Source organism: Botryllus schlosseri, chromosome 1 (genome assembly GCF_051294905.1).
Source record: "Botryllus schlosseri isolate E-star chromosome 1, Bs_hap1, whole genome shotgun sequence".
NCBI lineage: Eukaryota > Metazoa > Chordata > Ascidiacea > Stolidobranchia > Styelidae > Botryllus > Botryllus schlosseri.
In genome coordinates, this window is record NC_137236.1 from 8,233,004 (window position 1) to 8,254,972 (window position 21,969).

Here is a 21,969-nt window from a genome sequence, read left to right on the forward strand (position 1 = left end):
TTACAGATTGACAATATATATGAGCATGGGCAAATACGGTCGATAGTAAAAGCGTATTTTCAATCCAAAATATGTCTGTGCGAGTCAATTATCACATATATTTCAGTAAGAAAGAGCGCTATTATAATAAAATCAAAAAACGACGTCGCATTGAGGCGCTCGCAGCGCGAAGAAAATTTAAACTCGGGAGTCAGTTCGTATAGATTCAATTTTCATGTCGACGGCCGTCAACACGTTATAATTGAATTACGTGACCACGACCGCACAAATTTCCAGCTACGGCCGCAGGTTGGCCACCCCTGACTTAGATGTAAGTTATCATAACAGCTTAGAATATTTATTCTTGTGGTAGCTAAGACAAAGTCTATGTGAAGTCACAACAGTGGTGAACCCATTTCAAAATCCTGATATTTAGGTAAAATTGAATAATATCTTCATATTGAAATGAGCCCGAATATTTTCGGCTGACACTCGTCAAGGGTAATCGTCAGCAACTAGTAGAGAATTGGAAAGAATATTGCATTAATGTATATTAGGGCGGTTCAAAAATAACCTTTTTTCTTTAATCTTGCGGGTTACTTGATTAAATCGTTAGGTTGCTTTAAAAAACGACGCACAGCAAATTTGAATTCATTCCAACCAATATTCGCGGATTTCGTAGAGTTTGAAAATTTTGAATTTGCCTAAAAATGCAAAAAAAATTGTATATCGACAATCGTATCACAAAATATGACGTCACCAGCATGAAAGAGAGAGCGTTCAATGTACTATTTTTAGGTGGTACACGAACTCCTTTTATTGACAGAGTTTTGGTCGGTGTATTTTGATAAGAGTCGACTCCGAGGCACACAAATGGAATTGTGAACGGTCGCGCGCAACTATTCGAAATCGGTCGTCTCGATAATTATTCGCACTAATCGGATTATGTAACAGATGTTTGCCGATGGCATAATTAATGGCCTTTGATCAGTCAGCATCAATCTTAAGCGGATGAGTTAGGGTGTACCAGGTAAAAATAGTACATTGAACCAGCGTGTACTCAAAGGTGGTGTTGCCACTCGGAAAATCACGTGACTGTCACGCCCAGATGCATTTGATGACTTTGCTAGTATCGATCCGTCTGCAGCAGTAATTAAAGGCGAAGTCGCTATTGGTCTTTGTAGATTTTGACTGTGTTCCATATCGAGTTGGGTGACAGGATTTGGTATGGTATATTTTGATGCTGTCATCCAGCACTGTACCTCGTTTCAAGGCTGTGACTCAATGATTAGCGTAATAATTTATCTGCCAAAGTCGAGTATCTGGTAGATGAGCGCGCACCGATACATTGCCGACTTTGATAACGGAATTACTATGTTAATCATTGAGGGACAATCCTGAAACTTACTGCGAAGTTGTATAACACAACCAAGATATACCATACCGAATTTCGTCATCCATCTCGGTATGGAACACTTTGAAAGGTCACATATACCAATATCAAATTTCGCGAAAATTCCTTTATGCGGTAGGCTCAATGCCAAATCAGCGCACGCACACCCTGGAAACTAGACTTCGATAACGTACTTACTACTGTAATTATCGAGTCGCAGCCTTGAAACTTGGTACAGTGTTAGATTCCCTCACCAAGATATATAATAGCCTACGAAATTTTGTTATCCATCGCCGTATAAAATTCATTCAAATTGTACACATACCAATACCGGCTTTTGCGAAAAATCTTATATGCGGTATAGGCTGAATGCCAGATCAGCGCGTACCCTGACATACTCGACTTTGATTACGAAATTGCTACCGTAATCATTGAGTTACAGCTTTAAAACCCGATACAGATCTATATTACGAAATTCTGTTATCCATCGCGAAATAAAATACATTCAAAACTTACATATAGCAATTCCAGCTTTTGTGAAAAATCTGTCATGCGGTAGGCTGGATTTCAACTCAGCGGCCAACCTGATATACTCGAATATGATATCTAAATTACTATCCTAGTCATCGACTCACACCCTTGAAAATTGATTCAGTGTAAGATGCAATCATCTGGCCTTCAGCCTACCGCATAACAGATTCTTCGCGAAAGACAGTAGTATTAATATGTGTATATTTTGATTGTGTTCTATATGGCGATGGAAAACAAAATTTCGTATTATATACCTTGATGAGGGAATCTAAGACTGTACCAAGTTTCAAGGCTGTGACTCGATAATTACAGTAGTATGTACGTTATCGAAGTCTAGTATCCAGGGTGTTCATGCGTTGATTTGGCATTGAGCCTACCGCATAAGGGAATTTTCGCGAAATTTGATATTGGTATATGTGAATTTTCAAAGTGTTCCATACCGAGATGGATGACGAAATTCGGTATGGTATATCTTGGTTGTGTTATACAACTTCCCAGTAAGTTTCAGGATTGTCACTCAATCATCAGCTTGGTAATTCCGTTATCGAAGTCGGCAATATATCGGTGCGCGCTGATCCAACAGATGCTCGACTTCGACAGCGAAATTACTTCGCTAATCATTGAGTTACAGCATTGAAACTTGATACAGTGCTAGATGACAGCATCAAAATATACCATACCAAATCCTGTTACCGAACTCGATATGAAACACAGTCAAAATCTACAAAGACCAATAGCGACTTCGCCTTTAATTACTGCTGCAGACGGATCGATAATAGCAAAGTCATCAAAGGTATCTGGGCGTGACAGTCACGTGATTTTTCTAATGTCCACACCACCTTTGAGTACACGCTGAATAAACGCTCCCTCTTTCATGCTGGTGACGTCATATTTTGTGATACGATTGTTGATATGCAATGTTCTTTCCAATTATCTACTAGTCGACGATTACCCCTGACGAGTGTCAGCCGAAAGTATTCGGGTTCATTTCAATATGAATATACTATTCAATTGTATATTGCAGTTCTGTACCTCCAAGAAGCTCTGCAATACCGGATGAAATCCTGAAAAAATGGTAATTTTTTCTCAATTCGTGTTCGATTGACTAAAATAAGGCCAACTTTACGGCTCATATCTCGAAATAGCCGCCGGAGCGTTCGTTACTTCAATGCTGATTTACTGCATGTCAGTCAAATTTTTTGCATACAACATTCTAAAAGAAGAGTACATAGGGGCATCCTCTGAGGACACTATCAAAAAAGTAAAAAAGGGGACAAATCCTCTTAAAAGAGGAAGTGTGGTACCCCTAACATAGAATGTTATTATATATTTTCAGTATTGTCATATACGCTAGCTAATTAGTATACCACGTTATCAAGACCATGGCAGAAGGATGTAAATATAACAATTCTGATGTCGCTGATGTCAAGGCTACATCAATATCGCCCGAAATAAGCGGTGAGTATCCCAATGTCTGTATTGAGCTCAGACTACTTAAAATACATGATTATATTATCCATCTAAAACAGCTGAGAAGTAATTCAAATACCGTACATTTTGCTCGTTGCGCAAATAATATTCCGAAGTATATCGAAGAAAATAAAAGAATTCATATTATTTTCTAATAAGGCTGTGTATGGAACCTGGCAAGCAGAGCAATAATAATGTGCTTTTCATAGGATCCGCAACTTTGGCCGAAGGAGAAAATGTCAATCTGAATTTCACAATGAGCTCTGTTAATCTCGTGGCCAGAGATCAAATCAATGCGAACAAGATCGTCTACAATATTACAAGAGCTGAAGGAGAAACACCTTCCGGGATTATAAGTCAGTATAATGCTCTTTCATACAATACGGTGTGCATATTTAAGATAATGATCTGCTGAAAGTGCCTTTTCAATGAATTTCTTATGAGAAATAGCAATGATTGGGAGAGCGTGTCATCCAAGTTACAGCGATGTCATATCGATATTGAGCTCTGGAAGACACAAAAATCGTCTCAAGTTAGACAAGGATAAAACTGAACTCATCATTTTTACGCCAACCAGACGCCCCATCGACCGCAATCTATTCACCATCAGATTTGGGCCAGACACCATCCAAACCAAGACCTGTGTACGTAACCTAGGTATTCACTTTGACGGCATGATCTCAATGGAAAAACATATCGACTATACATCAAAGATCTGTTTCATGTATATCCACAAGATCAGTCGAATCAGGAACTACCTATCTGAGGATGCATGCAAAGCCATAATCTGTAGGTGGTGATATCACGGCTTGACTATGGAAATGCTCTACTTTACGGGGTAAACCAAAATTGCATCGACAGGCTACAAAAGATCCAAAACATCGCTGCTGGTTTGGGAACTCGGTCAAAGAAGCGTGATCAGTGATCACGTAACGCCGATTTTTGTTGCATTTGGAAAGTTGCAGTAAAGATTTGCATTTATAATTTTTTGATATATCAGGGTATTAGATACTCGAAAAGTTTAAGATTTGCAGGGTGTCTGTTTTTTTTTAGCTTCTTTGTTCGTTATTCAATGAATCATGAATACCATTTTATGCTGTCAAATATGGTAATTTCTTATTTCACGAACGGCCTGGCGAGACCGCTGAAACTCACATGTCTTGCTGGTACGCAGCAAGAAAGTAACGCAACACGCGGAAGTAATTTTCCGCGAAAATCCATGCATATCCATAAAACAAGTCAAGTATCACGCACCTGAAACCCCTAGATTTGCAAACTTGACCCAAGGCATTGCAGCAATACGCAGTGTTCACGACTTCAACAAAATCAATATCCTGAAAAGGTAACCCAGTGAAAGTGTCATTGTCAGCGGTCTCGTTTGAGCGTCCGAATTGAAGGACGTCAGATTGAAACGAAAGTGAATAAATCAAGCGATTTATTGTATATATATAGAGAGAGAGAGATCAGGCACTGTCGTCTTTGGATGTGGTTTTTCAACTTCTTGGTGCAAGCCGTTGCGCCGTAGATATCATTAATATGCAGCTAATCCATCACATAGCTCTTTGTTGAGCAAATCGAGCAGAACTGATACTGATACTGTTACTGACTATCGATCTCGTTTTCAGTGAAATGCCACTCCATTTTTTCGCTTGCTTTTTTTCTGTACTACTTTAACATCTCATTCAGTGTATATGCCTCCTCTTTACATCGACTAGCCCAGGGCCGGCCAACCCGTGACCCGCGCGAAGGTTTTGAGTGGCTCGCAAGGCAATTCTTGAAATTACTTATAATATCAAAAAATGAATTAGCCAGGTAATTTATTGTAAACTTGCAAGAGCAACCGAAAATATGATTAGCCTGGCCGCCGATATTGGGACGTTAATGACTAAAATATCAGTTCCGACGTATTGGCGTAGCCAGGGGTCCTCCACATTTTCGTAGATCTTCGTATATGACCATCAACTAGAATATTTCAGATTTATCAGATTTATTTGACTTAATATTTTACAGCACTGTGTGCGATCTATTGCTTTTAGTATTGTTGCCTTCTCATGGAAATCAAAACTACGCCTAATTTACGGAATTGAGTGTAACTATATCGGCAATTATGCGAGAATGTGTGGTCCGACATTCGACTTGGCGACTGCGCTCCCGGAAAGATCGTCAGCGATGAAAATTTGCACAAACTGACAGACGCACGTTCACTTAATCCTTCGATATTGATATGTCAAGGCGCCGATTAATCATGTCCTGGCCAAATGAGCCCAGCAGTATACAGGAACGACCCACCACAATATATACAACTAACATTATTTTGAAGAGCTTCTTGGAGGTACAGAACGTCAATATACAATTGTATAACATTATTTTATTGACCTATCTTTCATTACTTTTGAGAAAATTCGCGCATGGCGCGGCTACGACATGTACAATTGTACATATAGTGTTCGTGACATAAGTGTTACCATATTGATTTTTTTGTTTATAGTATATAATTCCTTTTTACCTTTACCTAATCCGATTCGCTCTTATCAGACGACTAAAAGGAAATCAACATACAAGTGGCCCGCGCAATGCTTCGTAAATATTATGTGGCCCTTTAGCCGAAAAGGTTGGCCACCCTTGGCCTAGGCCAAGGTGGGTGTCTGATTGCAAAGACTACTCCATGTGGTTTCGACACCTTCCTATCTTTTTACTGCGTCGCAATTTTATGGTGTATTGAACTGATAAGAATTGCTAACAAACCGAACCGAAAGAGAACCATACCAGAAATAGTTTTATAGCATGTTTTTTTAAATTACTCCTTTAAATTTTGAGCAATACTTGATAAAAGTTACAATAATTTTTTTTTCTGCCGGCGTAGATTACTGGAAATTGATAAAGGTTATAAACGACCATACTCTACAAGAAACGGCAAATGGCATTCGCGAAGACTTCAAGAATGAATTTCCTCACGAACCTGACTTCGAAGTTTTCCCGCAGATGAAAAAGTTTAATGCTGATGAATACTACAAAGGCCGTATTCACGAACAAAAATCTTCAAATGATGAATCTGTTCTTGAATCTAGAAAGAAAGCTTTTAAAAGTCAGTTGATAGAGGAAATCGGGTTTTACCGTCAATCCGAAAATTACGGTAAACCGATAACAATGGAAGAGATAATGGAATGGCTGTCAAAGTCCGAGAAATTACCTCATGACAACAAAGTTGGTTACACTGCAATTGTCGCTTCTGCGGGATCGGGTAAAACTACTCTCGTGCGTAGAATTGCACAGAAAGCGCTCGTAATTCCCTCCGCGAAGGAAAAGGATGAAGCGGTTCCGTTAAGGAAATCTAATCTCTTCCGTAGACTTGTCCGCATGACTCTCCGAACTTCTTCTGGCATTGAAAAAGGTAAGCAATCTTCTTCCGAACCGAAACCGAAGCAAAAAATGATACATTACGTCGAATTGAAGAACATGAAAGAACAGAACTGTATGAAAGCATCCAAATTCATATTCGGCGGTCTGTTTGAAACTGAGTATGAAGAAGATGAATCTTTCAAATGGCTGCTCGAGAATCAATCCAAAGCAATTATCATTTTTGATGGGCTTGATCAAGTAAAGTGGGATTTTGAGGAGTCTACCGTACGAAATATAAGGACGTTTGAAAAAGCGACTACGTCGACCATCATGTACAACATCCTATCACGCAGAATTCTTCCCCATGTCAAAATCATCGTGGCGTCACGTGAATTCAAAGTCTCCGAGTTACCGGCGGAGGCACGTCCGCAAGATATTATCACACTTACCGGTCTCACACTGCAAGACGCTTCTAAACTGTTTACTTGTCTGCTCTGTGAGAACGGGCAGCGTCTCTGGAAAAATATTGAAATCATGTCACCGCGATTAATACAACTAGTATCGCTCCCGGTTTTCCTGATTTTGATAGCAGTGGTGATGGGAATTGATCCAGATAGACCTCCTCCGTCTACCGTGACAGAATTGTACAGCAGGATCATGTTAGTATTACGGAGTGTGGAAAATATCCGAAACCGTAAGCAAATCCTCTCGATTATCAACAAATTGAAGGAAATGGCGTTTAAAGGCATGAGAGAGGGACGAGTCGTATTCTACAAGGCAGATTTGGATCGGTTTAGAATATCGGCGGACGAAGTACAGGATTTGATGACGAAAGTGCCTGGCAACAACATCCTAAGCCGTCACTTGATGGAAGGCGACTTCACATTCTTCTTCTGTCATCAAAGCATGCAGGAATTTCTGGCAGCTAGTTTTATCTCGGAAATGGAGCTCGAAATGTTCATTCGCTTTGATGGCCAACATCTACATGAGAAACGATGGTCCGTGGTTCGAAGATTCGTTACAGGCATCGTTTACATGAAATCTAATTACGATCTTCACAACGGTGAGTAATTATGGTTTTCCATGGCTATTCTGCCGCATCACCGATTGATTATTATGGTCGCTTATGGTTTATCATGACTTTGATGGTATTGTCACAATGGAAGGGTGAAATAGTCGAAAGATCTTAAATTCATACAAGGCTGGTAAATAAGTCTTTACATTCAGTCGGCTAAATATAACTTATATATCTAAAATTTGCATAAATTCGCAGATTATTGAACGTGAGCGCTACCAGGGCCCATCGATGATCACTATGTGACATTGTTTGTTTGTTTGTTTCGGGTATATATGGTGTCTGTCGACTAAAGGTGTCATTTACACCAGTCCTATTTTTGCATTTTTGAATTTGCATCCGCCGACTTGTAGCACGGCCCACTTCTAATCTTTTTGAAAGATACAGCTTCCGGAGGGTGAGCCTAAATAAACCTCCAACACTTAGGTATGAATTCTGGACCCGATCTTAGTCGAACATGCGATATTGATGCGCATGAAATGCTCTTGTTATTGTGAACTAGACATTAGAGCAGCGGTTCTCAACCGGGGGTCCGCGGACCCCTGGGGGTCCGCGAAGCAATTTCAGGGGGTCCGCGAGACCTCTAAATTTTCAAAATGGTTGATAACGTAATTTATATTTTATTTTTTAATTTGAGAAAGCATGAGGCAGTTTCGCACCACAACTGCTAAAACCTCATGACTCATATCATCATAATAATCGTCTGACATGAACTATCGTAGTGTGGAAATTCATTTTCATTGCCAATTTTCCAATAACTTGCTGATACAAACATATTGCTGTTTAGAGACGTTTTGATGGGGCTTATTGACAAAATAAAAATATGGAGATAGTAACGTCAATCAGGGTGACTTCGTAATGTCTTGTCGATTTGAAGTTGTCAGTCTCATCAAATTAGTGAACAGTCGTTTGAAATAAAAATTTCCGAAGTATTTCCCTAATTTGTCCCAATGCAGGGATTGAAACCTCGCCACGAAATCCATTTTGTCCTGTGATTACATAACCACTATTTGAACAGTTTCTTGGAGGTACAGAACTTCAATATACAATTGAATAGTAGATTAATATTGAAATGTGCCCGAATATTTTCATAAATAGGACGATGATAAACCTGCTCTTGAAGCTCGGCTATCAGATTTGGCGCATTCTTATTGCGGATGCCCTATCGACAAAGCTGATTTTTTTTATGAACAATAAGGGGTGTTTCGTTGCTATCAAAGCATTACGCTCCAACCCTAAAATTCATGTCACCAGTTATATTGGTATGCAGCCTTGTCTTGTTAATGTTCAATTGTTAATGGTCCAAAATGTTTGCTCGTAAATATATATGTAAACCCGAACAGAACAAGTCGTTTCGTGACAGTCTTTCTCAGGTTGAAAAACTTGGTTCCATTATTTGGCGCATAAAATTTGTCTATACTATTAGACTAGGATTTCACTTTGACGGTGGAAACTCTCTGCGGGCCGATCAAAATGCCGTCGCGAGCCGTATGTTGCCCGTCCCTGCGCTAGATGCAGGACGTGATATCTTCATAAAATATATGTTTCTTAATTTTGGTGCCATAAATGCTGCGATCACACCAAAAGTATCGTCGGAAGCGTTATGCGTTAATACTGCATTAGCCTCCATCTATCTTTGCGGAAATGGTTTTGGGCACTCCTCGTTCATATCAAAACGAAGACGCGGATTTTCAAGACACGACCACGTACTTCAAGAAATACAGCAGCAAAATTAGCTTTGAAATAATAAAAGTCTATCCAATTTCTACATAAATAGGATGATGTTATTTTCAAGAAAAATCGTGATTTTGCTGTTTATCACAAGCCTACAGTTAGTATTTGCACAAGACAGATGAAGGTTGCACCATAATAGAGCTAAAATTGAACAAAAACTTGAGGGGGTCCGCGAGGGTCCGTGACGGTCAAAAGGGGTCCGCAAAGCCAAAAAGGTTGAGAACCACTGCATTAGAGCTTAATGACTCCATCTGAACCCTGCCTCATCACAGTCGCGTGAATTATTCAATTGTTACGTAAACGATTAGGCAAGAAACATTACGAATACCGGTACAACGACATTGTGTATTGCTTGACAGTGACGGATCAAACACAGAAGCAACAAGCTTTATCTCAATCGGTCCTTTCACAACTTCACGATAACGAAGACAGATATGTTCGCATGGAACTATATACAGCAATCTACGAATCGGGCGACGACAATCCTATGAAAGATCTTTCCGTCATCGACGCATCTTATATCTCATTGAATCGCGATGAAGCTCATATCGTTGGATCGCTCGCAGCAAGGAACCAAAGCCTTCGTTCTTTGAATTTATTCAACTGCAGTATCGACGACGAGCTTTTGAGCATCATTGCAAGGTGTCTGGAAAATAGAATACGAGTGAGTCATACTTTTTCAAATGATTCATTTCGTGGGAAAACTATATTATGTGTTATTCTGGAATTTTTCTAATTTGGAAGCCTCCCCTCTTCAGATATGATATGGTGCAATATTCACATCTTTTCGCGGCGATGCACTGTTCGTAGCAATCCATTCGGGGTCATAATTTCACGTCGGTTAGGCCTATTGCGGGAATCATAGCAATTTTCAAAATCATATTCGATGGGAACGATATAGTAGCAACCTGCTCAGTGAACTATGAACATACATGATATGTGAGTATATCAGGAGTATTTTCATCGATATCACGAACCCGACAGCGATGGCTTAAGGTATTACTTCGAAGATCAGCTACTCCACATAGTGATTTGCCATAGACATCAGCTGTTATCCCAAAAAGACTAATTCAGACTAATTTAATAGGCCTTTTGCAGGACTTCGATCACGTGACTAGATACGCATAGCAACCACAAATTGGTTAGCAAGCCACTTTCTCGCGCACCTGCTTCAGTGCTAAATATCGCATAGTGTACTGTTGATTTCTGGTTGTAAACGTTTCGGAAATTTGTTGCAGAAGTCATCAGAGATTTACCTATGCTAGATGTCAATCCTGTACAAAGCACATAGAATGATATCGTCAGAATTACGCAGAAATCCGTCGTTAACGTAGCCGTATGTCTGATACAGTATATTACCGTTTCCGTGCTGTAAACGTTTTATATAAAACGCAAGTGTCATGGAAATGCGCAAGGATTCAAATATGTTGGATGTCTTTGATTCATGAACTATGTAAACTCCTTGCGTCAAAATGATCGACATTGTAGCCGTTATTTGGTAGTCAACTATGATTTTCTGACACAAAACTCGACATTGCAGGACATTGACTGCGTGATATTTATTGCAGCATTAAGTTAGGTGTGGATAGTATACTATACTATAGTTGTATTGTAGTTGTAGTTGGTAATCATTCCAGCATTTTGATGATTGATATCGATTGCAATATATATATGATACTGCTATTTTTAAGCCTATAGAGACAATGACTGGCAGTGCCAGTACGTTGATGTGTCATGAATTCATGCAATGTGCTACATATTAACCATCATATGCTATTGTATGGCTTCTCAGTTGAACAATTCAAAATATTTAGACCTCTACACCTATATTACAAGTTATTGATCATTCTGTCATGCTGCCAAGTGCCACTACCCGAAGAAAAATGATCATCAGCTCCAATTGAGGGTGCAACAAACTGTCCCGAGGCCTCGATTACTTGATTGATTGCCTGGATTGGATTACTTCACTCTATGGCACAGTGCAAATATCTTGAGTTTCAAGACATGGCTATAGCACATGTATACGAATTAATGATCTGATGGATTATCTCAAGAGAGTCGAACATAGGCCACTAAGAAATTGATGATGCCCTCGTCAAGAATTCAGCCTGGAGCCAATTATTATCACCCCATAAAATTCGGTCATGCGGTAGAAGGCAGCGTGGTTTCATGCCAACAGAAAATGTCAGCAGATGATCTGACCACTGACTAACTGTCCTGAACTTCTTTCCCGATGTTGATGTCTGCTTTGAAAATGATATTTCATTTGTGTACAGCAAGACAAGCGCTCTTCCGTGGATGCTATGAATATGTCTAGACAAGTGGCTATGGAGGTAGAGGAAATTACATAGGCATAAGAGTCTCGGCAGTTATTAAACTTGATAAGGTTAACATGCATTTTTCTTCAACTATTTCTTATGCTCTGGGTATCGAATGCACAAAAATTAATAAATTGCACTTCTTTGCAAGTTTATTTGTAAATTCAATGAATCAAATAATATCATAAGTTCAGAATATTACGGAGTCAATGCAAAAGAAATAATGTTAGTCGTCTTTAGAGGATGTTTCTGAGTTCGTCGAACCAATACACAGAGGGGGTCAGCAACGAAGTACTATTTTACCTGAGTACTAGCGTCATTATGAGTTTAGGCTACTTCCACTTCTACTTGACACTTTTAGGTAGTACTTTTTTGTCAGGTTTGAAATTTTTTCAACTAGAAAGTAGCTTTGGCGCATGATTGCATCCCCTTCAAGCATGAGGTTGTCATAACAACTGGGCAAAATAGCCCCAGTACCACGATAACTAAATAAATTTTTGAAAATTGCACCTATTTGTGGTTTCATCACCCTTTTGCGCTGATCAAGAAGATGCAACATGCAATGTTTACAGTTGTCGCATGGCACCAATTTCTAAAACTAAGTGACCCTCAACCAAATCTACTTCATGTAACGAATTTCTTGATTACTTTTCAGAAATTCATTTCTGCTTCCACTTGAAGTACTTTGGACATGTCCTGAAAGTAATTAGTGCTACTTGTACTGGAGTATAAATTAAGGCATTACTTCTACTCGGTTCCCAACAATGACCACGTTGACCACCTCTGGGTATAGGATGACCGATCTTGTCACTGCGTTTGAGCTGCTCTAAGAGTTATTGGATAGTTACTTCCCTTAGTTCGCTAAATAGCGCACATATGTGACATCAACTATTTATCAAAATCGCGTGTGATTTGCCAAATCCACTTCAATCGCAGTTGCGAAGTAGTGCTAATAAAATCGGCATTGTATCATGCAACAATAAAGTGTCACATCGCTTTGCTTAGTCTTGATGGCAGGTTCTCCCAAAAGATACTTCCGATGTGTTCAGCGACATTTGTCTTATAGCAGTACGCCAGCACCCAGACCAGCAGACAGTATATCCTGATCCTTGCGGGTCCCGGCTGCTTCAGTCATATCTTCCATCCAATATGAGGCTCCACAACAGACAAATAGTACTGCTTGAACTAACAAATACTCTTACCAGAATATAAACCAATCGCTTTACTTCAAATGCATAGATTTAAGTAGGCTACATATGATCAGAGTTGAGTACCGTAATACGACTACGTTACCGATGGATTTCTGCGTAATTCTGACGATATCATTCTAAATCCTTTGTACAGGATTGACATCTAGCATAGGTGAATCTCTGATGACTTCTGCAACAAATTTCCGAAACGTTTACAACCAGAAATCAACAGTACACTATGCGGTATTTAGCACTAACGCAGGTGCGCGAGAAAGTAGCTTGCTAACCAATTTGCTGTTGCTATGCGTATCTAGTCACGTGATCGAAGTCCTGCAAAAGGCCTATTGCCGGGTGGCGAAAACTGGCTAATCGGAGACATTCATACACTTGGGGGCGCCAAAAGCTCGTCCTGGTGATCCATTGTTTACATTGGATACCGAAAGAAACGTCGTCTTGATTTGTTGTCTTTTGACATCCCTAGTTTTGCTAGTTGGAAGTCAATTCCGCCCACACGGTAAAGGATGACCTAATAACACCGACCTTGCAGGCGCGTATCCGGGGTTTGCGTTACGATACGATCATTCGTCTCCACGCCATGGCGAATATTTACGATATATTATGGTTTAATATTAAATAGAGATTTGCGGTGAGTGGGAGATGTACGAATACGATACAGACATTGCCTGAAAATCGCGTTATTTTACGGTATGATTGAAAGAAATTCGTAAATGCTCACATTCAGTCATGAACCGGCAAACACCGCCCGTCTTCAAGCGCCTAGTTCCGGCCAGAGATGCGCGATTTTGTTTGACGAAATTATGCGCACGGCCGGAAGTATCGCAGCGGACGAACAAGCGCGGATTAGGGCGGTTGCATAAACGAGGGCGATCGTGATCGCCACAGAGAGGTGTGGTGTGAACACAGTGTACGTCGCACACGAATTGTGCTTCTCGATGGCTTTACTAGCCGTACGGCTGAGCGTCTAGTACGCGCGGAGATAATTAGACCTTAATTGTAAGCACGCAAGTCAGTCAATTAATACAGAGCATTAATTGCAAGCACGCAAGTCAGTAAATTAATGCAGAGTACACACTGGGATAATAAGTAGATCACAGAGAAGCTTGTCAGCCGATATAATTGGGTTAACTTTACTACTAGGCCTACTCAATTCTCCCGTTCAGCGACAACATAGGCCAGTATTTAGACGACAGCAAGTCACCTAACAATCGGGAACGTGGATTGCTAGGCTTGTATTTTGAAATGTGAATGTCAATTGTAGGCTATTTCTCGCCAATAATCGCGAAGACAATGTGGATTTGAGAACAGCATTGTCGTACTGGTGCCGCTGTGTCTGCGTCTCGCTGATCAATCAACACGCGCCGCCCCTACCCCCTGGATACGCCACTGAACACCTGAAAAGTATTTTCCATATTTGATGATTGCTGCAGATGGTTATTATCTGAAGAAAAATCACAGATGGTATGCCCAAGTACAAGGCCAAATGACTTGCGCTTGTATGAAACTATATGTTGTTTTATGTATACATTTCGTAATGTGCACATGGAAAATATAGAGTTTGACCCATAATTTGTTCCTAAATTTATGATTCTGAAGTTTCAAAAGTTAAAGTTCTACGAAATGTATTGGCGTCCATTTTTGGTGGTCAAGATTGCGACACCGCAAGATGAAAAACTGAGAACCGCTGAATGCAATGTAGCATTGAATACAATTTTTAGAGCAAAGCCGTCCCTGCCGTCGTGGTGATCATTGTTATTATCTAATTCCATGATTCTTTCTGTTGATTACGTAGTCTACCTATATATTGGGAGTTTTTATGTATCTCGTTTAGTAAATGAAAACAAAACTTGCGTCTAGTTAGTGATATGTTTTCTGTTCAGTCATCAAATCCAGTACAGTGATATTCCGGTTTATTACGGCGGCATCTAATATTGAGGTGGGAGCAAGAAAATCCATTCAACACTAAGAGTAATCAATCATTATCACTAGGGCGGTTTTTTTTTACCTAAAAAAAATAAAATTTTGACCTAAAAAATCGAAATTTTGACTTTTTTTGACCTAAAAAAACTGAATTTTGACCAAATTTTGACCTAACGTATGCAAATTAGGTGTTTTCCCACATAATGTTAGAATTCTACCACTTATCTTCATTTCTGGTTGGAACTGACTGTCCTAACGAAGTAGTTTGGCCTGAAAAACGTTTTTGGCTTAGAAACAGGCAACTTTTTACATGGAAAAACAACATTTTAATGAAATCTGGCCCTATGAAGAATTCCAGTGGTTACAATATGTATTAGGGTAGAAATAATTAAATATTTTGTAGTACAACGAGAGATACTTTCCTTTGGGTAGAAAGTGCACGTCCTTACTAAGAAGCTTGCCAAGGATGTTCAACAGCAGTAGTTGTTGGCTGACAACACTCAAGTTGTGCGTACACTGCTGGTGCTGGTGACACACCGTGTTGCTTCATTCTGACAATGTTGTCTACAACACAATTTTTCATCATGCGCTTCTTAATGTAAGAATGATGCAATGCACAAGAAGTCTTTCTTCATTTAGGATATTGCGGTACGTTGACCATAACACCATGTCTACCTATTATTTGTTTTGTTTGACCGTTTATGATTCACAATGGGCAGACGATTAGCCGTTTACAACGGTAGGCCTATAAAAAACGCTAAAAGCGGTAAAATATCAAATTATAAGTTCACCGACAGTGCAAAATCTACAATACAAGCAAAATCAAGACGTCAAAATTTTTTGACTTTTATGAAAAATTTTGACAAATTTTGACCTAACGCTACAATTTTGACAACATTTTGACAAATTTTGACATGTCAAAAAAAAACCGCCCTAATTATCACTAACCAATTCCCGTATTTTGAAACCAATGTAACACTCGCATTAACGATAATTCGCCGAATTATCTCTGTTTATTGTAGGTTAGAACACTGCAAATACATACTAGCTCTACGTTATTACCATTCACCAAAGCCAGCTATTCCCAATTCAATGTAATTTTGCTTAAAACCTTCATTTTTCAACGCTTTTCCATTAGCGCTCATAGTAAACTTGCCCGGCCTTGTACTTTGTTTACATCGTGCTGCAACCTGATTGGCTCGTATCAAAGGTCACGTAAGTGTCTATTAAAGAGTACGGTGTATTCCTAGAATTGATTGAAGCCGTTTGAATGGATTAGTAAAAGACCGTGGCTCTAAACATTGGATCGTTTGCCTTTATTATGGGGATGGCAATTATGTTCCAAAATATGCCCTGAATAAGCATGTGCAAAGCTCTGTTAGTTTGACATCATATTGGCAGACATTGTATTCATGTTTCATTCATCATTCCAGGTGAAGAAAGTGGATTTGCGTCGCAATAATTTCTCAGCAACAGCAGTACGTTCACTTCTCGGGCATCGTCGGATTGAATCGCTATCTGGAAAATTGGATTGGGAAGTGAGATCGACTCTATGATTTAGTTGTGTACTAATAAGCCCGTATAATTTTATGTGGGTATGCGGAGACTTGTGACGAGATTGGTGACGCCATAGTCGTGATAGAAAGCATTATACATACATTATCTGCATTAGGGCTGTTGAAAAAACCTTCACACTTCTTCGGCTATGTTATAAAATTGTTAGGTTGGCGAGAACATTGCTGCACGCCAACTTTGGGTCAATTGCAACCAGTAGAAGAGATTTTCTTGCAGTAGAAAATTTTGGATTTATCTTTAAAAAATTAAATTTTAAAATTTTTCTGTCAACAACGTAAAACTGTTGGGCTGTCAGTAGAGACGATGCACAACAAATGTGACTCAATACCAACCACTACAAGCAAAGTTATTGCGATAAAAAATTTTGGATTCGAATAAAATAATTTTACGGTAGCTACGGCAGTTACGGAAAATAAAAAGAATATCGGCCTGGTGTAAATGACCATAGTAGTCGACAAACACCATGAATACCACAAACCAACCAACCAACGGTAGCTAACTCTTTAATTATTTATTCAAATAATATTTCAATGAACTTTCGTTTTTATACCGACTGCCAAAGTTAATATAGAATCGCAAGACTTGAAACAAATCACATATTTGTTTGATCATAACACAGACAAGGTATAAAACATTTCCGATATTTTATAAACTAGTCATATTACTCTACACATCTATCAATATCAGACTGCAAGTCGTCAAACTTTTTGTTTAAAGTAACATTTCACTTTTGGAATCGGATTCGTTATAGTCATACAAATTGTATTAAACCCAACATCAAAACAAAAGAACTTTTTAGGTGATTAAAATCAAATCATTCGTCTTCGACTTGTGCTTTTTTAGATTGCACGCAACAATTCGTTTCGAATGAGTTGTAACGAAAGTTAAGATAACTTTGTGTCCACGGGTATAGAGGATGAATCAAGCTAACACAATCACGAATCGACGTTTCTGAGTATTTCACGTTAGTAATAAACTTGTTAGTGTCTGAAAGTATGCATGCGTTCGATTTCCATACCGACTGTTGCGATGTTTAGGATTCGCTTACAATGACCGAGAGTGAGGATTTAACATCAATGTCGTTACTGTCGGAATTCGCAACAGAGAATTGAAACATTACACAGTGTGAAAATATCTCTTTGGTATCAAAGCACTATCCCAAACACACGATTATTACTCAACTCCGTTTACACTTTCTATAGAACGTGCTAAATGAAAAATATCGCGAGGTTACACTCTAAGACTTTAATCATTACAAAAGTAAATAGGGATATGTTTGCTAGACGCATCCAATTCAACTAGAAGTGTCTAGTGCACAACACTCGTAATATCAAGGAAGTACTTGCTACAGTGTAATTTACTAAACGTGTTTTGCATTGTTGTTCATTTGTAGTATTGATTGAAATTGTTTTTTGAACCCTCAAATAATAATTCCCGACATGAAACCAAGCCGCTGAAAGTCGTTACCATCACCAAGAAACAATTTATACGATGTTTGCCAAATGTGTCCTATAGTTAGGTGTACTAGAATTATATGTGTAACACATACACCGACAAAGAAATCGGACATTTTTCCGTTGTTATTCGTCAAAGTAAATGTCATCACAATACTCAGTCGCTAAAATACCTTACTTGTTTGTGATTGAATCGCCGGTAATTAACTCGCTAAATCAAACCCCAAGAATTTTCACTTATCAGATTATGACATTAAACAGAGTCGCTTAATCGGTGTAGATCGTTTTTTCTAAATGTAAATCATATATGTCGAGCAGAAAACAATTTTCACTCGCTCGGTCTCCATTCGATATTTTGTTTGTGTCAAATACTTTACAATAAACAGACTGGAGTGGTTGAGCTTTACATCATCAAGCTGCCATTTGCAAATCAAGATTTCAGCCAACTTGTGACTGTATCGTTCAAGTAACCGACATTTAGTGATTGGTTAACATACCAAACGATACACATCCATCTCCGAAATACTGCGTTGGTCTAAATTTCCATCATCGTGATAATCGAAGTATATTTGTTTCGATTTCGTAACAACTGACTTTTCTATGACATGATAAATTTTTGACAAGTTATACTTTGAAGATTGGTTGTATATCACGAAAAATAATATACCACTAATATTGATACTGTTACTCCATTGATCGGTATTTTCAAACGAGTAAAATTTATTACTTGCGTTTCTCCGCTTACTATATGAGAATGTAACCTCATCCGTCTTTTAACATCACAAAGACATCGATAAAAAGTAGGCAATCAAACGCGACAAGTTTAACTTTTGTAGGTTGTGTATGATTACCCCACACAACTCATTTCTTACCAAAGGCATATGAAATATATTCATGTCACACGAAAATTTTCGCTCGATATTCCCATGCTACGAACCTGTGCGATGATTGGTGGCGATTTCAAACTGTTTCGATACCTCAAGAACTTCATTGTCTGAATGGATGTTCATGTATCTTAATAATCAAATAGTTCAACACAGAACTAGTACTAACAGAAACATCAGAGTTGTTTATACACCTTTTTCCTGAAAGTACGACATGTCGCCGCGTCCATAAGAATAACGATATATCATTGTCGCAATCACCGTAAACGTTAGGATTAACTCGAATCGGTCATATATAATAATCTGGAATATACACAATAACTAAGGACCAATCACGTGACTATTTACTACACCTGATACATATTCAACACCATGCCGCCGCAGCCTATATCTGAAAGTACGACTCACCACCACGGGTTTTCAATACGACACACCAACGCAGGCTATACCTGAAAGTACGACTCACCACCACGAGTTTTCCATACGAGTCACCGCCACAATCTATACCTGAAAGTGCGACACACCAACGCGCCCATAAGAAGCCATTACGAATCACCGCCGAGAGGGGGGTCTAAAAGTACGAATCACCACCACGAAGTTTCCAGACGAGTCGCCGCCGCGCCCATAAGAGCCCCTGCCACCTCATCAACGATCATACTAACTACTAACGATTTGTTTCCCTTGCAATATGGGAGTCGATATGATGTCCATGAAGTAATTCTGAGTTACATGCTCACAATAGCAAACTTTCCAATTTCGAGTTAGGATCAAAAGACGAAATTCGCTCGTCAATTCGCGTAAATACAGGAATACAGTTTTGGGTGCGTATGATTTGCTTCGAACATCAACTATATTGACCAAATGTCTTTGTCTCAATTCGTAGAGTTTTTCCCCCTGATATCGCTAACATACATCTTGCCACATATAAACGAGTGTGAGATATTGAGTGATTGCGGAGTTAATGAGTCGCAAATGTCAAAAAATACCGCCACTGACAAAAGCCAGTAAAATCAGTGATCCGTGTCGATGACGTATAACACATGATGATCTGTGATGCCTCGTTCGCCACTGTATCTGCGATATGACGTCACGATATTTGGTGGATGAGCGATAAAATACACGATCTCGAGCTTCACATCTGAACAATATTCAGGTTGTCAAGCTGATTGTAGGAGAAGAACGGGTTGAATTGAACAACGAAGAAGATGTCATCAAGATAAGTGGAAGTCGCGTATCTACTGGCGCGGTAACAATTGAAGGGCACTTCAACGTAAAGGTTTGATATCAAGATGATTCAACTTTGATAGCGAGTCCATACTTCTGATTGGATTGAACTTTCGCTCATTTCACTGACTTTACTATGCGCGCAACTGTACTGGCATGTGAAGCGATGACCTCGCAGTTTAGTATAGTCAAGCTATAGCCTATGACTCAATTATGAACGTTTTGAAGACGCGATAATTTTGTAGGGAATAGTAAGCGTACAGCTTGTGCTAAATTCATTAGTAATTTTTTTGCCTGCTGAATTTAAAGATATTTTGCCGTGACTGTATACTTTAATTTTCAATTCCATTCGGGATTTTAGATCACATCGATTAAAAATCAAAGGATGAGGTTATGAACCATCGTTATTTTGAACAGGCAAGCCATCTTCTTGAAATATTTCGAAATCTTGCACTGAAAAATTCTGAGGTGGAGGTGGAACATTTAAGGCAGGGGTCGCCAACTTAAAACGGGTCGCGGGCCACTTTTCAAATTTCGTAGCGGCCGCGGGCCGCATATATTCAATATCGATATAAAGTGGGCAACCACGTTTTAAAACTCTACGTCAGTACAACGCTGTTCTACCTAACATAGGCAATGGGTATCGTGACCACAAAAAAGTGATATTTAAATACAACAAAGTATACTGATATTTAAATACAACAAAGTACCACTGTCATTTTATTTTAAACTGCGAGCTGTGCACGATACCTAGAAAGGCTTTTTGGACTAGCGAGATACGTAACTAGCTGAAAGACCATTCCCACTTGAAGCTTAATCTAGTGGGTAAGCCCTAAGCCAGTGGTTCTCAAACCTTTTTTGATATGCCCCGCTACATGATACTGAAAAATTTCGCGCCCCCTTATCGTCATATCACAAAATGCATCCATAATGCTGGCTATCCGAACGGATAGTTTGATGGTATGGAAGGTTATGAATGTTAACGAGAGAATTCTATAATATGAATTCCGAATTATACACAGAGCACTTGCTATAACTATGAATTCGAGAAAAATCGCGCAGGGCGCGAAAATTTTTTAGTTGAACGCAGCTCCACGGCCCCTTCAGATGCTTTCACGCCCTCACCCCCATATGATGGACGTACCCCCAGTTTTAGAAACACTTCCCTAAGCAGTTTTCTAGGCGTCTCGGTATTGGAAGTGTTTGGGCCATTGCACGTCAATTTCAGAATTTCAAAATGTTTTCTTAGCTTTCTTCAGAAATCTCAAATCATGTCGCGGGCCTCAAATATGACCTGGCAGGCCGCGTGTTGGTGACCCCTGATTTAAGGTATATTCTGGACACAGTTCTGCTTCGATTTATGTAAAACACCATTGTAAGGGACGCGATTTGGAATCGAATAGCTTAGTTTACTCAAATCAAATAACCTTGAATCCAACGTTATTTGACTTTGGTCAATTCAAATAACCAATACAATGATACAGTGATTAGGAGTTGAAGCGAATTTAAATATTCTGTTAATTCAAACCCTGAATTTGTCAATGGCCAAGTACCTCTACTTTTCCGAAGTAGTCTAGTACTCCCCTACTTGTAGCACTTAAACAAGTAAATCCAATATTCCAACACTCTACTTCTACTTGTAGCCTACTGTCATATTTTGAGACTTACATTACTTACTTCTCGATATTTACAAATTATCAAGTAGAAGTATTATGTACTCCCAAAAAGAGAGAGTGAGAGAGAGACCAAGACGAAGAAATTCAGATGAAGAGTCTAAATTTCATTAGCTTGGCGCAAAATAGATATGGACGGACTAACATATTTGTTGAAAATTCCTGGTCAATATAATGCATATAGCGTTTACG

At 39.1% G+C, this 21,969-nt stretch overlaps 1 protein-coding gene and 1 long non-coding RNA gene across 2 annotated transcripts; both read left to right on the plus strand.

Annotated features, from left to right (window-relative positions):
- Positions 1-3,237: 3,237 nt before the first annotated feature.
- On the plus strand, positions 3,238-3,838 carry LOC145439432 (uncharacterized). Its single transcript, XR_013915210.1, has 2 exons — positions 3,238-3,361; positions 3,583-3,838. It is a non-coding gene; the product is annotated as an uncharacterized LOC145439432 (long non-coding RNA).
- A 2,005-nt stretch (positions 3,839-5,843) lies between these two features.
- LOC145438570 (uncharacterized) lies at positions 5,844-20,162 on the plus strand. The gene is made up of 4 exons (XM_080315910.1): positions 5,844-7,775; positions 9,881-10,185; positions 16,401-16,505; positions 20,034-20,162. The coding sequence occupies exons 1-4, from the start codon at positions 6,356-6,358 to the stop codon at positions 20,160-20,162; spliced, it is 1,959 nt and encodes a 652-aa protein (XP_080172036.1). The 5' UTR covers positions 5,844-6,355.
- The last annotated feature ends 1,807 nt before the right edge of the window (positions 20,163-21,969 follow it).